Source organism: Prionailurus viverrinus, unplaced genomic scaffold, assembly GCF_022837055.1.
Source record: "Prionailurus viverrinus isolate Anna unplaced genomic scaffold, UM_Priviv_1.0 scaffold_40, whole genome shotgun sequence".
Taxonomy (NCBI): domain Eukaryota; kingdom Metazoa; phylum Chordata; class Mammalia; order Carnivora; family Felidae; genus Prionailurus; species Prionailurus viverrinus.
In genome coordinates, this window is record NW_025927608.1 from 3,021,000 (window position 1) to 3,037,811 (window position 16,812).

Genomic DNA, 16,812 nt, shown 5'->3' on the forward strand with positions numbered 1-16,812 from the left:
TTAAAAATGACGAATCGACTGGTCATCTCCTTCCGTCCGCTCTGTGGATCCCACTGAAATTACCAGGTGAAAAATAGATTTAAAATGCAGCCTCCGTGGGGCACCGTCGGGATTTCCACAAGACAAGACGCCGGTGGCAGCAGACTGGCTGTCAGTGCCCGAACGCTCACCCCGGTGTCCAAGGCTGGCCCTACGGGGAGCGGGGTGTCACTGCCCCCAGCGGAGCACGGAAGGCGCAGGGTCGGAGCGCCAGGTGCCCGCGGCAGGGCTGGGGGACGCTGAGAACGTGCAGCGTGAGCACCGGGCCGGGTCTCACCCGGGGCCACTTGCCTTCACCACAGGGCCTCACGCACGGACTGCTTTGGAAATGAAGGAGAGAGCGTCTGTCCTCAGGGCAGAGGCAGGGAGGCCGAGGGGACAGGAGTACTTGGGGCCACCACAGCAAACGCGCGTGGACAGGAAGACTACAAAAGTACAGTTTTCTCTCTCTCTCTTTTTATTTTTTTGCCTTCCCTGGAATCGCTTCCCTATTTCCCCACAAGCGTCTCTCCATCCTGACCCAGACACCCTCACAAGACCTCAAGAGCTGGGTCCGGAGGAGCGGACAGCAGAGGACCAACAAAGGGGCTATAACCGCCCCCCCCCCCAAAGGCCACACGGAGCTGCCCGACAGGCCGCCTTCCCGGTCCTTCTGTACTGACTGCACCTGGGGACTGGCTTCTGTGTCTTCCCCTGATGGCGGGGTGACAGGAGGGGAGGGGGCGTTAATCTGCTTTGGCTTCTGGCCCAGACACCCCTGCACTGACTCCCCATCAGTCCCCGTGCACCGGGGACTTCGCCGCCTGGCTGGTAGAGAAGGTGGATCAAACCAGTCGGCTGTGGAAGCAGGCTCCAGGCTCCCAGCTGTCAGCACAAAGCCCGACGCATTTGGAATAAATGGCCTTTAATTTTAAAAAAAAAAAAAAAGGCCATGAGGGAACAGGAGGAAAAATTAAATCTCAGTGGGGGTACCCAGGAAGAGGGATTTTATGAAGTGTTAAAACGCCAGTCCATACAAGAACAAGCTACTCTGACCTAACAACCACGTGAGAAGAGGGGAAAACGTCTGAGAGTCAAAGCTCTGTGGACAAAACAGAAGGATAAAGGGGGGCCACGAGTAGCGGGAAACCCGGCTGAAACAACGGAGGGACCCTTCAAGGTTAGCGGTGTGGGGAAAAGGGCAACCTGTAAGAGAAAAACAGGCCTGGCACAGGGAGTCCCAAGACTCAGTGTCTGCGTCATAAGACCAGAAAGGTAGACCCAAGAGGATATTGAAAAGAAAAAAACAGACAAAATTTCTTGGAGCTGAAGAAAAGTCTTGACGTTTTAGATCAAGAGGGTTCACCATTGGGGCGCCTGGGTGGCTCAGTCGTTTGAGCATCCGACTTCGGCTCAGGTCACGATCTCGCGGTCCGTGGGTTCGAGCTCCGCGTCGGGCTCTGTGCTGACGGCTCAGAGCCTGGAGCCTGCTTCGGATTCTGTGTCTCCCTCTCTCTCTGTCTGCCCCTCCCTCACTCACGCTCTCTCTCTCTCTCTCTCTCTCTCAAAAATAAATAAGCATTAAAAAATTTTAAAAAATCCAGCCACATATTTGTCAGAAGATAATATACCAAGCAGGATTTGTTCCAGGATAGAAATTTGGTTCTATTGAGAGACAAAGAAGAAAAACACGTGTATATTTTGGGAAACCCTGGCCATTGTTAGATTCCTAGAACTAATAAAAAGGGCTAAATTTACCGCGTGGGCCACATTGGTGCCGTGTGTCAGGCACTGTGCTAGGAGCTTCACGCACTTTGTTCAATTCTCACAGCGACCCTGTGGGGCCCCGTATCATTATCGTCCCGTTTTCTATGTAAGGTACTAAGTGTATCGTCCCACTCTGTCCTTAACTTGGTGGGAGCTTTTAACCAGAAAGCTGCAGCCAACATCCCAATCGGAGAATCGGGAGTCCAACCCCTTGTCCGTGTGGATCTGCACCGGGCCTCACCCCTGGCGGTCTTGTCTCGTTTCCTACGTGTTTCCTTAATTCCCCAAGGGCTGTGCTACTGTGCAGCCCATCGCGGAACAGAGGCCCAGCTCATCGTTGCCGCAGACTGAAACACGAGATGAGTTTTCTCCCTCGTGTCCTGGCACTGGAGCTGCCTTCTGCCACCGGAAGGGACTCAAGGACAGACCAGAGTCTAGTGGGAGGTACCCGGGGTGACGTCAAGGCGTGCGCTCACCCACCACCAGAACTCAAGGGCTCGGGGCCCGTCGGGGGGACCCCGGATCGGGTCACCTGCCTCTCCGAGCTTCGGTCTCCTGATTCTGCCTGTGGGCACCGGATCGGGTGACCGAAGAAGTCTTCGCCTCTGATTCTGTGTCGAGACCGCTGATCCAAAAACCAAGGCTCTGATGACTTCCGCAATCGCGGTGAGTAGCTGTCGGCCAGCAGCCCCCCGCTGCGGGTGAACGTCTCAATTCAGGCTGGGAACATACGAAGCATGTTGTTTGGAAAAGAGACATCTCTTCCCTGATTCTCAAGACTGCAGGCATGCAGACGCAGGAAATCAAGCTGTCTAGCTTGCGGAGGGGACTTTCATTAATTTGGGGGACATACTATCAAAACAAAGTGTCCCTTTTTGCCACATGCCGAGTAGACACAGAGACAGGAAACGCGTGCCTCGTGCAGGTGGGTGGAGCCCCCGCCCAGGAGAGCTGGAGCACAGTCTTCAGAGTTTTGTGACGAAAGCGGAGATGAAGGCCGACATTTCAAAGGGCCATGCTGCGGGGCGCCTGGGTGGCGCAGTTGGTTGAGCGTCCGACTTCAGCCAGGTCACGATCTCGCGGTCCGTGGGTTCGAGCCCCGCGTCGGGGTCTGGGCTGATGGCTCAGAGCCTGGAGCCTGCTTCCGATTCTGTGTCTCCCTCTCTCTCTGCCCCTCCCCTGTTCATGCTCTGTCTCTCTCTGTCTCAAAAATAAATAAACGTTAAAATAAATAAATAAATAAATAAATAAATAAATAAATAAATATAAAAGGGCCACGTCGGTTCTGTGACGCAGGACATCCAGAAAGGTGGAAATTTAGCACCAGCGCTGATGACAGAGCTTGGGAGATGCCGGGAGAGCCTGGCATGGTTGCACGAGGAGTCTGGGAGCCCCAGGAAGGGAAATGGATCCAGTCTCTACCCCCTTTCCCACCAGGATTCGAGTGAGAGAAACCTTCAGCAGTCCACGGTTTTCCTAAATGACGACACGGCCCCTGACATAAAACCACCATGGGGATGAAGGCATTAGGCTTGGGGGCAGGACCAGGAGTCGGGTTATCTTGAGAGATGAATGGTTCCAGTCCCTGGTGCTGTGGCCCCTGGGCCAGTCCCAGGTGGTCATCCTGGAGGCCAGCTCGTGCCGCAGGAACGTGGCCCACGTGTGTGGGTGAACCCAGAGACTCCTGGCAGAACTCTGAGGAATGCTGGGAAACTCCCTCGCAGGACCACCTGAGTGGAAGGAGCCGTTACCACGGGGACCGGAGTGGACTCCGCTGTCTACCAGCTTCCCGGTGCTGTGGCCTCCTTTGGCCTCAAGGGGACTCTCCATCTGGAAGGCATGAGCAGACTAGCCCTTTGGTCATAAGCAAGCACCCTGGGGACTTCTTAATCGCAAGAAACATACTCCAAGTAGATGATGCTGAAGCTTGAGCATTCGAGAGGAGTGTTCCCAGGACATGCGTCGTTCTGCAGCCCCTGCGGGGCCAGGAGGAACATAAATATACAGGGGAGAAGCCGCCAGGCTCCCCCCAGCTCTCGGGACAAGAAAAGGTGCCCCCACCCCGGGGAGCCCCAGGTACGCCACGATGCCCATGCAGACCACGGACCTGGCCTTGCCCTGGCCGCTGGACACCAGCCCAACCTGGGCCAAACAGACAACTGTCGACAACCCCCCGCGGTGGTTGTGTCGTTTGGGCTTCTCTACATCTTGGGTGAGTTTTGACCACTCTCGTTCTAGAAAACAGATCATTGACTTTTTTACATGCAGTGGCGAGTTTCACATCGCGCTGCCTGGTGTCTGTAACCTTCTTATCTGTGCTTAGATCCGTTTCCTGAAGATTCGCATGTGCCCTTTCTCTTTTTTTCCCGGGATAAACTTACCAGACGTGTGTCCAAGTTCGAACTATTTCAGAGACTTCTTCATGGCTTATTTTTAATTCAACTGGTTTTCTGTTTTGCGAGTTGTTCGTTTTTCCTCTTAATTCTACTAATCTCATCTTCTGGATTTTCTCGAGGCTTTTCTATAACTGCCTCAGTGGCTGCCTTGTTTCACTGAATCTCATTTTTTGTTTCATAATAATGAAAGGTACGATCTTTCCCCTGCATGTAGTGAACAGCTCTTGTCCCCCTCACCCTGTACATTTTAATAGGTGCTATGCTCATTAGAATGATTTTCTGGGTATTTTGTAATTGCAGCTTAATTTTTTAGCAAACTCAGTAATTATATATTTTTAAAAATTTTCTTAATGTTTATTTTTTGAGAGAGAGAGAGAGAGAGACAGAGTGTGAGCGGGGGAGGGGCAGAGAGAGAGAGGGAGACACAGAATCCGAAGCTCCAGGTTCTAAGCTGTCACCACAGAGTCCGACGTGGGGCTTGAACCCACAAGCTGTGAGATCATGACCTGAGCCCAAGTCGGTCGCTTAACTGACTGAGCCACCCAGGCGCCCCTCGGTAACTACCTTTTGAATGCTATTTAAGTCAAATGGCTTGGTGGTTTGTTAGTTTGCTTAATTTTTGGTGGTCAGAAAACAGCCTATAAAAATTCCGCTTAAAATTTTTTTTCTAATATTTATTTATTTTTGAGAGGGAAAGCAAGCAGAGGGACAGAGAGAGAGAGAGAGGGAGACTCGCAATCTGAGCCGTCAGCACAGCCCCACGCGGGGCTCAATCTCATGAACCGTGAGATCACGACTGGAGCTGAAAGCAAGAGTCGGGCGCTCAACCGAGTCACCCAGGCGCTCCCCCCAAATCCCACTTTTTAAAACGTACCCACGTTTTTCTTTGTAGCCCTATATTAAATCAATTTGATAAGCGTTCCGTGGATATTTGAAAATAACGTGCATTTTGAAAAACGTGTACTCGAAAATAACATGTCGGCCATCAAAATGTCTATTCAGCTTATCAGTCATACTGTTCACACATTTCCTCTCATTCCTCCACTGTTATTTTAAATGTTTAAACACATCTGAACGTGTGATTTTCTATCAATATTAAAGTAATACTTATTGGCCTGCCCAGATAATATAAAAAATGGCTTGTGCTCTAATTTCCTTCCACTTTACCCCACTAACTTTCATTGAAATAAAATTATATTGATAAAGCCTTTAGGTTCTGTAAGTTTTATCTAAAAAAAATATTTTTAACATTTGTGTCGCCGTTACTGATAAAGCCTTTAGGTTATGTAAGTTTTATTTAAAAAGTATTTTTAACATTTGTGTCGCCGTGTATCTGCCTGTATTACAGTTGTCTATGCTGTAGATTATTGCCTTGCTGGTTTTACTCTTCTCTTCCTGGTTTCCTCCCCTTGGATTCTTCACTTTGGCTCCTTTCGTGGTGCAAAAGGTGCGTCTTAAAGCCGTTTTGTTTTGCTTGAAGGGCGGGTAGATAACTTGCATTCGCTTTTCTTTACTTGTGGGATAAGAAGAGTTCCCGTTAATTCCCAGGAAGCTTGGAAATATCAGAGGCACCGAGCGGAGCGGAGGGTGGACAGGACCCTGACCTCTTGCCCCAGAGGTCGGGGGTGTCTGGGGCCAGGTGTGGGCTGGAGCCGTGCCGTGGAAGGCACAGACGGGGCCGCCGCGGGAGGGCCTCAGGGGATGCTGTCGCCCGTGGGGACAAAGCTCAGGCCAGACGGGGACACAGAGTGAGGGACAGATGAGCCAGAGCAGCTCTCGCCCAGCACAGCAGACGTCAGGTGGCCCGGACCCCAGATCCGCATTTGCACGTTGAAGCCATGTGCCGAACACGGGTGCTGACAAACAGAGGGGGCCCCGAAGCAAGCTGGATCCAGGCAGGCACAGGTCCGAATGTGGGGGTCCCCCCGAATGTGGGGGGATACCCGAGAGACAGCGGGCAGGCTCGGAGCAGACCGGGAGTAACCGAAAGCCTGCAAGGTATATTCTGTCCTGTGCTCACGGGCGAAGGGAAGACGTGGCCCGGAAAAGGACCCCCAGGACACCCCCGTCTTACAGGCAAGGGGACTGGGGCTGAATGGGGCAACGTCTTCCGGGGGCTCCGCTAGTCAACAGTGAGTCTCCGGAGTCTGAGTTTTCCCGTGACGTCGCACTGCCTCATGCAGCATTCTGGAGAAGTGTGGTGCTACCCGTGGCTTTTTGGTGATTTTCAAGGTGTTTTATGTTGGAGAGCGATTGTATTTTATCTTTTATTTTATTTTATCTTATTTTTTTTAAGTTTATTTATTTATTTTGAGAGAGACAGTGTTGAGCAAGCGGGGGAGGGGGCAGAGAGAGAGGGAGAAACAGAATCCCACCCAGAGCGGGGCTCGATCTCATGAACCGTGAGATCATGACGTGAGCCGAAATCAAGAGTCAGATGCTTAAGGGAATGAGCCACCCAGGCGCCCCTGGAGAGTGATTTTGTGAGGAAGAGAAGTTCACTAGGGTCCCTTCAAAACACAGATCTTTTAGTGGAAAGACAAGAATGGCCTTGCCCTGTCCCCTCCCATTGTGTCTTGGGGTCCCGGCCGACGTCCTTGCTCTGGCCTCTCACTGCTGTGGTGCATGGTGGGTCAGCAGGCGGGGAAGAGCTGGGGCTTCTGGAGCCAGGGCCCATGCCTCAGTTTCCCCACCACGGCTGCTCTCCACGTCTTTGTGCCATGTCTTCCCCCCACCCCTCTCCCCGGCTGTATGGCTGCCTCGTCTGACTGCATCGGCGCCCAAGCCGGTATACACGTTCCCCCTCGTTTTGGCTTTCAGTTCCCTTTCAAGGAAGCTTATTTTTCTGACAGCCTGCTCGTGAGTCACCCCTCATCCAGTAGCCAGACATCGTGTTCTTGTGTGCCCTTGGTTGGTTGGTTTCCGGTTCTCCAATCATGGGGAAAGAAAGCAAAAATAGCCTTATGCCTTTTAGAGACCGGATGTCAGAATCAAAAGGATTGTGACTTCCTCTTGCCTGTGCACAAAATTGCTGCAAGTCTGGGTGTTTTGGAACCACATAAATGCAGGCTGCTCCAGTCCTGGAGGTCAGAAGTCCAAAATGAGTCCGGGGCGGGGGGCAGGAATTGAGGCTGGTTCTTTCCGGTGGCTTCTGGGAGAGCCCATTCTTGGCCCCATCGCCCCTCTCTGCTTCCACGGCCACGTTTCCTTCCCCACTACAGTCAAGAGCTGCCCCGTGTCGCTCTCGCAAGGACAACTGTGGTTCCGTGTGGCCCAGAAAACCCAGGAGAATCCCCCCGTCTCGAGACCCTTAACTCCATCCCATCTGCAAAGTTTGTTTTGCTACTTAAGGTGACATTTGCAGGTCCCAAAGATTCGCTATGGATTTCTTGCGGGGCCGTTACTCAGCCTCCTGCAGCCCACTCTCTGGCCTCCAAAGATTCCAGTCCATCCTGTATGTGTTCACCCCATTCCAACCCATGACACCATCAACCCGAACCCAAAATCTTTTCTCGACTGTCTAAATTAGGTGTTGGTGATATTCTGCATATGATCCATCCTGGGGCAAATCCTTTTCTACCTGTGGGGACCCGGAAAATGAGTTATCCGCTCCAACAATACACTGGTGGGACAGGCACAGGATAACAGTTACACACATTTCCATTTCAAAAGAGAAAACGAATTAAAGAAAGGAGTCACCGTCCGGAGCCATTTTAAAACTCCACCAGGAAAGCCATTCGTTTTCAGGGCCTGGGAATAATCTGTAGCCCTCTGGGCCCAGGCCCTTGCCCTAAGGATCATCCTTCTGTGTTCCTGAAGGGTGGGACACGTTGATGGCAACTGTCCCTACCAGCCTGTGTTCTGCTTGTAGAAGTTTGAGAGCCCAGCAGCCGCCTTTCATCCAGTCTCTTCTCTGTCCTTTTCGGCCCACGCTGGTAGCGTTTCTACTGGTATAATAGCCTCAAAGCCTGTGTGTATTGCCCATGTGTGTCACAGGGCTTCTCCCTACTCCACGGGACAGTCTTCCAAAGGTCTTTCCTGGAGGATGTCCTTTCTGTTCCTGGCTTCTGCTGAGATGGCTGGGGGAATCCCAGAGCCACCCAGCTAATCTGATCGGCACTGGCAGAAGGCGGTCCGGTCCCACCCCCGGCGCCTCCCGTCCAGCACACACTTTCCTGACAGCGAATGTCCTCATGGTAGCATCTTCTGCAATCTGGATGGGCGGAGGGCCCTTGAGGGCACGGGTGTCGTAAGCTCCCGGGGACGCCCAGCTCTCTGCACGCACGGGAGGGAGCAGCTGCAGTAACCCCAGGGCAGGCTGGTAAGAAACCGTAGATGTGAGCTGCCGGGAGCAAGCCACGCGGAGGCTGGGAGCTGAGCCCGCTGCATGGTGAAGGGAACCCCAGATCCGAGGGACAGCAGCCGCAGCAGCATCTATCACAGAATGACACAGCAGAACCGTGCGAGGGCTTATCAAGGCACGGCGCGGTGACGAGGCATGCTCTCGGCAGACGTGTTCTCTTGCTTTTTATCCAAAACACCGCTGCTTCATTCTGCCTCCTTGTTCTGGAAGGTTCCTTAGAGATTAGAGAGGTTTCAATATTGGAAGGCCTTGCTGACTATGCGGAATCTGCTTGGGATTCTCTCGCTCTCTCCCTGTCCCTCCCCGCTTTCGCGCACTCTGTTTCTAAGTGAACGGATGAATATCAGGAGACAAGTCGTAACCACAGTATTGCATGGATCCTATCCCCTCCACGCCTCTCGTCCATCTGGAAGATGTCACCGTCTTAATCATCTCTGAACACGCACCCATCCCTCCCTCTGACCAGTCTGCTAATCCCCCTGACAGAGGAGGGAGGCCACCAAGTAGAGGCACGCAGGACAATGTGATTGGTGTGAGGTTAAGACACCGGATGACTGCTCTGTCCTGAGCACACGCCGTGCATGTAACCCGTCTGCCATCTGGGGACGTGACCCTGACTCGGCTTTCTCAATGGCTCTTTCCTGGTGGCTCTTTCCCAATGGCTCTTCTATTTACAGAAGCGGCTGGTGCTGGCACGTGAGCAGCTCCCATCCGCGTATCTGCGTGAGCTCCCCGAGTCCGCACGGCCCGCCGTTTCTCCCCACAACAATAAGCGGCTGTTCCAGTCACCCCGTCCTCTTACTATCGGTGTCTGCGGGACCACAGCCAGACACTGGTCCTCACCTTCGGGACATCTACCAACCCCCCGCAGGGTGCGGGCCTGGCCCGGCCCCAGGCCGCCCGTGCCCCGCAGTCAGACTCGGACCCTTCCCCGGGGAACTCATACGCGGCCACGGACCGAATTGTGCCCCCCGCCCCCAAATCCACTTGTTGGAGTCCTGACACCCAGTGCGATGACAGAGGGCTTTCAGGAGGTCAGATGAGTTCGTAAAGGTCAGGGTCCTACTCTGATAAGACGGTGGCCTTACACAGAGAAGAGAGAGCGGTCTCCTCTTTGCGCGCACACACTGAGGCAGGGCCGCCGTGGCAAGGTGACCATCTACAAACCAGGAAGAAACAAACCCGCCAGATCCTCCCCCGGGACTCCCAGCCTCCAGAACTGGGAGAAGCTGGCATTCCGTTGCTCGCGTCCCCCCCAGCGGACGAAGACACACACGGGCGCAGAGACGAAGAAACCCACCAGCCCTCCGGCGAGGCCTGAGTGTTTCACCCCAGCCCCGGGCTGGGACACGAATGTACACGCGAATCGCGTATCTGTGTACCCTTGTTGCTAGTTTTCCCTAAAGCCCCGACTGAGATACTTACTTCCAGCTTCTATATTTGGACCGTGGCATTTGGGCAGGACTCGCCTCCACTTGGAGCCACTAGCCCGCCATCCCAAGACCGCGCGCTGGGCTAAGTGTGCCGGGAAGCCCAGAGCCATTTCCCTGGAGGCTCATTCCCACCCAGAATCCCTGACTCTGAAGCCGGTTCACCTCCCGCCTCCCCAAGAAGGTGGCAGATGGACCCCTTGGCTGGTGCAGGCTCCGTGCTCAAGGACAACTCCGTGATGCTGGGGACCCCTGAGCGGGCCTCCGGGGGGGCCGGCTCCTCAGCTCCCATAACACGGCTGAGCTCTGCGTTCCACTCTCTCTTGGGTGTCGTGTCCTCTCTCTGAAATGGAGCCGGAGGGAACGCGCCTGCCCGGTAATTAAGGTTAATGAGCACACTCCATCTGGAGGGCGGAAAGGCGAATCTGTTTTTCTGAGTGCACATCCTTGGCGTTCATCCCAGCCAGAAGGATCCAGAAAACACAGATAATCTGGGGCATGCTGCAAGGTTCTAGAGCCCCTTGTCCCGGCCCCAGACAAGACAGAGGTGGTCCAAAGGCAGCCTCTCCGAAGTCTGACCTCTACAACCTATGCAGGGTGTCTGATGAGAACTTACGGCAGATCCTGGGCCTGGGATCGCAGAGTCTGTGTCTGAGGCCGGACCGAGTCCTGTTGTGAGCGTCTGGCACATCCCTCCTTCCCTGAGAGCCCCCCAGAGCCCACGGCACAGGCCTGGCCGGGCCAGAAAGGCGGGCTGGCTCCAAGTTCAGCTCTCACTGCTCTGAGACTCCGAGAGAACTCCTGCTCCCCATATTCCAGTCTCTTTGCGTGTGAGATAGATGTGTTTTCAGGGTACGGTTCAAGGAACTCTAGGATTTCTGTGGATGCGTGGAAAGGAAGATGCACACCACCCTCAAGGTAGTGTTTCTGCAGGGTAGCTGGACTGCTTCTGTGGGTTAGCGGTTGCAGGAGACGGGTGTACTTCTGGGGGGAAAAGACAAAGCAAATATGCTCAGGTAATAGGGTACGGATTCTGCATGATGGGATGTAGGCACTAATTACAACATCGTTTGCACTTGTCTTAAACCTCCGGAACAATTAAAGCAGGAGCGGGTCTTGGCCGAGCCGTGAGCAGGGCACCAACCTCCCGCCCCCGACACGTGCGTGCATCCCTATCGACCTTCAAAGGTTCTTTTTACTTCCCACGAACTATGTCATATTTGAAGGACTGGTCCTCCACTCTTTCACTTGGCAAAATTTCTTGGCCCTCGTTTGTGCGTGCGTGTGTGCACGCGCTCCTTTTCAACGGCCTCGGCGTATTTGGCGACACAGATTGAGACCGTGACGGCGGTGACCACTGCAATACTGACGTTCGCTTTGTTGTCCCTTTTCTACCGTCCCCACAATGCTGCAACAATGACCATCTTTCGAAATCCCGGCGCAAAGGAGCAGGAGAACTCTGACCAGGCACAGGCGTCCTCCCCGCCAGGCCGGGGCTCCCGCGGAATCACGAGTGGCCGTCAGCTAACCACCAGTGCCGTCAGGTTTCCTGCCCTCGCAGAGATTCAAACATCAGCGGCTGGATAATTCTGAGCAGTTCACCTCACACGCTACTCACCTGTCTCAAGGCCCTGAAGAGGAAATCTAGAATTCAAGGCATGCCAACAACAAACAGCCCAGGGAAACTCCAGCCTCTCGATCTAGAACCCTGGAGCGCGAGACCGCAGAGGGGTTGTCGAAGCAGACGTGGTCACTAGCCTGGTTAACGAGACGTGGACCCCAGCTGAGTGAGCTCAGCTCCATATTGGATAAGCTCACCTGCCTAAATTCTAGCTGCTTCCCAGAGAAAGCGTTAAGCCTCCTGTACCCGAGGGTAATGCCATCTGGAGCCACGACAATTGTTCTATCAGTGCTTGGCATCCCGGTGAAATTTCTATCATAGATGTATCAAGACATCAACAGAGGCGCCTGGGTGGTTCAGTCTTAAGGTTAAGCAGCCGACTCCTGATTTCGGCTCAGGTTGTAATCTCACACTTTCTGGGTTCGAGCCCCGCATGGGGCTCTGTGCTCACAGCACAGAGCCTGCTTCGGATCCTTTGTCTTTCCGCCCCTCCCACGTTCTCTCTCTCTCCAAACTGAATAAATGTTAAAAACAATTAAAAAGAAAAAAAGAAACTGGACCAAAAGAAAGAAAAAACTGTACAAGCAAACCCACGGATGACCCAGACATTAGAGTTATCAGATGCGGTCTTTAAAAAATAGTGATGAGTTGTGTTCAAGATAGTAGCTAACAAGGTGGAAAATCCCACTGGAGAGCTGGAACATTTTTCTAAAGGTTCACATGGAAATTATACAACTGAAAAGTATGGCTTAAATGAACATTTGAATAGATAGATCTAGCAGCTAATTGGATATACCAGGAGAGAAAATTAGCGGACCGGAAGCTGGTTCGGTAGAAAGCATTCAGACAACAGCATAAAAAGAAAAACAAACACAGAAATAAAGTGTAACAGACAAAGTGACATAATGAAAAGGCCTATGTGTACTTGGAGAGCCGGAAAGGGGAAAGAGAGAACAGGACAGACGAGTGTTTGAAGAGGGGAATACAGAGAAAAAGCATGTCCAGATCATCCACAGGGAACCAAAGACAGAGGGAAGATCTTTAAGGCAGTCAGAGACACAGGCACATTACCTTCAAAGAAGCCAACAGGTAAGACCAAAGGGAGTATTGTCCCCACGAGCCCTTCTTCCTGAGAGTCGTGCTGGAGAACATCTGCGCTGATGGGCAACCCCAGCCGCAGGCCCAGGTGAGCACTGAACGTGTCGAACCGGAAAATGCAGATTAAAAAACAGTATGGAAGGGTGAGATAACAGAACCGGCTACAACGTAAAGAACAGGGAAAGAAGGTGGAAATTGGGATGAGCTCCCCAAGTCCTTCACCTGTAATGACTGGGAATAAAAGGACATCGAACGTTGACAGTTCAGTTACAGAAACGTAAGCACAGCCAAGAACAGAGAAACAACCAAGGGCTAATACTAGTCACGAAAATCGGGCGGAGGAAGACAACGGAGACACAGGAGTAGGACTCAGGGATAAAGGAAAAGTCACAAATAGGAAATAAAAATCAGACGAACAAATAAAATATTAATCTCAACTCTGTGCTTCCACGGTCAAGAGAGAGACCAAAAATCCGAGAGAAAAACGGGTAAGAGGTAACAACAGACTAGAATAGCAGCGATCCGGCCATTCGGCTCTGGATCTACGCACCTCAAGGCATCGAAGCGGGGCCCCCAGGAGACACCCGCGCGCACAGATTCGCGGCAGCATCGTCCGCGACGGCCAAGGGCTGGAAGCAGCCCACCTACCCATCCGTGGAGGAACGGAGCGGAATATTACCCAGCTTAGCAAGGAAGGAAGGCCCGACGGCTGCCACAGCACGGATGAGCCTGGTGGACACGATGCCGACTGAAGTGAGCCGCCAGAAAGGGACAGAGGCTGCAGCATCCACTCCCGTGAGGTCCCGAGAGGAGCCAAGTGCACCGAGACAGAAAGGAGGTGGTGGGTGCCGGGGGGCCGGCTGTTTAATGGCGACCGAGTTTCAGTTTTGCAGGATGAAGACTTCAGGAGGCGGACGGTGGGGCTGGTGGGTGGCCCAACGCTGCCAGTGTCCTTAGTGCCCCTGAAATGCACACCGTGGAAAATCTTACGTGACGTACACTTTACGAGAAATATAAAACGCTGTAATTTTTATTTTATTTATTAATAAATGCTTCACGCCCAGCACGGAGCCCAACGTGGGCTTGAACTCATGACCCCGAGATCGAGACCTGAGCTGAGATCAAGAGTCAGAGGCTTAACCGACTAAGCCGCCCAGGCGCCCCTGAAACGCTATAGCTTTTGAAAGAAAGAAGGAGATTGAAAAAGCAGCACTAGAATAAAGCGTTCGGCCCCGGCACCGCGCCCGGTGAAGAGCCACCGGGTCAGCCCTTCCTGCCAGACCAGGTGGCTCCGGGGCCGCGTGTCCCAGGAGGTGACGGGCTCTTGTCCTCTTCTGTTGCAGCTGCCGCCCGCGCAGGTGCCTGCTCCTGAGTGAAAGGCCACCGCTGTCGCTGGCTCCCCGCGGTCACGTCCGGCCACCCACCCCCCGCCCTCCCAGAGCAGCCTGACCCAGAGTGCGGGCCACCCGGCAGCCCTTCTGACGTGGTGACCGCTCCGACCGGCAGGTCAGTGCCCTCTGAGGACCGGGGGAATCTGAGCGAGGGGGATGAACGGTCACCGGCAGTGATGGATGTGCCGGGACCCGCCGGCCCGAGGCTCACCTCCGTGTGGTCCTGAAGTCTGGAGGGATGGGGGAGACTGGTCCCCACTCTGCCTCCCGCCAGCAGAGGGAGAGGCCTGCGGAGGCCACGTGTGCGGGGACGGCAGCCCTGCCCCGGGGATACCCCCTTCGTCAGAGCACGGCCCCCCCGCCCCGGGGGCCAGGGACCACGGAGCGCATCCCCACCTGGGACACGGCCTGACCGCGCTGGCCTTGTCACCGCCCACAACAGGGAGGTGAAGGCGTGCGGGACAGACATTCCCCGCAAGGCGGGTCCCTGTGATGGCCCAACCGGGTCCTCTGACGACCCCTGTGGCTTCCGCCCCTGTCCCTCGGTGGGGGGAGGGCGCAGACCCTCCGTGGGACCCCGTCCGGCGCAGGGGCTCCTGTGCGGTCCGTCCATACGTTCCGTTCAACATTCCGCTGCCAAACGGCTTCTGCTGCTGCAGCGAACGCACTCGTGACCTCGTTCCTGCACGCTCTGAGCGCCCCGGGTCGGCGCCGGGCAGACCCAGAGGCGTCATGATATCGCCCTCCCCGGGGCCGGGCGGCAGGGACAAGTGCGGGAGCTCCGTCCTCGGTCACCTGTCCCCGCTTCCCCGGGCGGCACGGGCCCCGCCACAGACCGCGGTCGCCCACGAGGTTGGCCTTTGGGTCCCGGGGAGGATGCATGTGTCCCGGGCCCCTCACGCCCTCAGGAGGGGCCGGGCGGCGAGGGGTCGCTCCAGGGGCGTGACCCCCCCCAACCCCCCCAGCCAGGCCGAGCTGTGGCCCTGCCTCCCCACGGCCCTGGCTCCCCGCAGGCGTGGAAAATGGTACCTGTCGACCCCGGGCTGGAGGAGGAGCCCGCAGCCGCAGCCCCGACATGGAGGAGCCCACGCCCGAGCCCGTCTTCGTGGACGTGGACAAAGGGCTGACCCTGGCCTGCTTCGTTTTCCTCTGCCTCTTCCTCGTGGTCATGATCATTCGCTGCGCCAAGGTCATCATGGACCCGTACAGCGCTATCCCCACGTCCACCTGGGAGGAGCAGCACCTGGATGACTGAGGTGCGGCCGGGGGACCCCGAGTCCCCCGGCTGCCTTGTGTCCCCTGGCCGCCCGAGTACCCCGGCCACTCCTGAGTCCCCCGGCACTCCCAAGTCCCCTGGCCACTCCCGAGTCCCCTGGCCGTCCGAGTCCCCCGGCCACTCCCGAGTCCCCCCGCCACCCTGTGTCCCTGGCTGTCCGAGTCCCCCGGCCAACTCCCGAGTCCCCTGGCCGCCCCATGTCCCCTGGCCGCCCGAGTCCCCCGGCTGCCCCGTGTCCCCTGGCCGCCCGAGTCCCCCGGCCACTCCCAAGTCCCCGGGCCACTCCCGAGTCCCCCGGCCGCCCGAGTCCCCCGGCCACTCCTGAGTCCCCTGGCACTCCCAAGTCTCCCGGCCACTCCCGAGTCCCCTGGCCACTCCTGAGTCCCCCGGCCACCCTGTGTCCCCTGGCCGCCCGAGTCCCCCGGATGCCCCGTGTCCCCTGGCCGCCCCGTGTCCCCTGGCTGCCCGAGTCCCCCGGCCACTCCCAAGTCCCCTGGCCACTCCCGAGTCCCCCGGCCGCCCCGTGTCCCCCGGCCGCCCCATGTCCCCCGGCTGTCTGCCTGCAAACCCGTGGAGCTGGGATGTAGGCTGTTCGCTGCTCCCTCTGGAGCCCCAGTGGGAAGTGAGTGGGGTGCCAAGGGGGGCTCGAGGGTGGCCCAGCCTGGACATGCCAACGGCACCGGCCCCGGAGGCCCGCGGAGGCCGTCCCTCACGGGGACTCACTGTGGGACGACGGGGTGGTCCCCGTCCCTGGCTCCTGCGCACCTTCTGGGAGGGGATCCGGGGCAGACACGCACCATCATGCAACAGAGCCCTCGCTGTGGGGACACCGTCTGCCCTTAACATGCAAAGCAGCACTCGCGCCAGCCCCCTGACCCCGAGTCCGGCCCGGAGGCCAGTGGGTGTGCAGGTGGAGGCCGGCGTTCTCACAAGGCACAGGGCTGCTTCCAGGCAGTATTTTTTTTTTTTTTTAAACTAAAACACAGAGGGGTCTATTTTTCCTGTCATAAATGAAATGGGCATCTTGGGAGCTTGGGAAAATACAGAAAAATAGAAGGAAAGGGGAAAATAACACCTATAATCCCACCTCCCCAAAGCCACCATTTTGATCTATTTCTCTCAGGCTCTTTTTACACGCCTTTTTAAATAGCCCAATTCACACGTACGCACGACGTTGTGCCGCCTCCTCCCGTCCCATCAGTCCCCCCTCGGCCGCCACCCACATCTGTGACCACGGAGCCGGCAATGCTGGTCCTGAATCCCGGCCCCCTTCCTTCCTCGCTACAGGACCCCAAACAGCTCGGTCAGCCTCTCTGAGCCCCAATTCCCTCACCTGTGACACGAGGGAGTGAAGTCTACCTCACAAGGTTGTCGTGAGGACGGAATGAAGGAGCATTCCTTGACTCCCCCACCCCGGGGAGAAGCCAGGGGCCTGAGCCGGGAGCGCGTGGG

At 55.7% G+C, this 16,812-nt stretch overlaps 2 protein-coding genes across 3 annotated transcripts in view; one reads left to right on the top strand and one right to left on the bottom strand.

Moving 5' to 3' along the window:
• Nucleotides 1–4,711: 4,711 nt before the first annotated feature.
• Nucleotides 4,712–16,812, bottom strand: part of FAH (fumarylacetoacetate hydrolase) — a 43,680-nt gene continuing 31,579 nt past the window's right edge. Inside the window, exon 15 of one of the 2 annotated variants that reach the window (XM_047846672.1) lies at nucleotides 4,712–10,958. In XM_047846672.1, the coding sequence (XP_047702628.1) occupies nucleotides 10,888–10,958 (71 nt within the window). In that variant the 3' untranslated portion in view covers nucleotides 4,712–10,887. Of the gene's footprint in view, nucleotides 10,959–13,590; nucleotides 13,656–16,812 lie in introns of those variants that run through there. The other variant, XM_047846673.1, reaches the window with a different exon arrangement.
• On the top strand, nucleotides 15,055–15,594 carry CTXND1 (cortexin domain containing 1). The gene has a single exon (XM_047846682.1). It carries the CDS (start codon nucleotides 15,160–15,162, stop codon nucleotides 15,337–15,339), a length of 180 nt encoding a protein of 59 aa, XP_047702638.1. The 5' UTR covers nucleotides 15,055–15,159; the 3' UTR covers nucleotides 15,340–15,594.

Bases quoted from the DNA above. Each gene is read 5' to 3' on its own strand.
- CTXND1 (XM_047846682.1), top strand. From the start codon at position 15,160: ATGGAGGAGCCCACGCCCGAGCCCGTCTTCGTGGACGTGGACAAAGGG.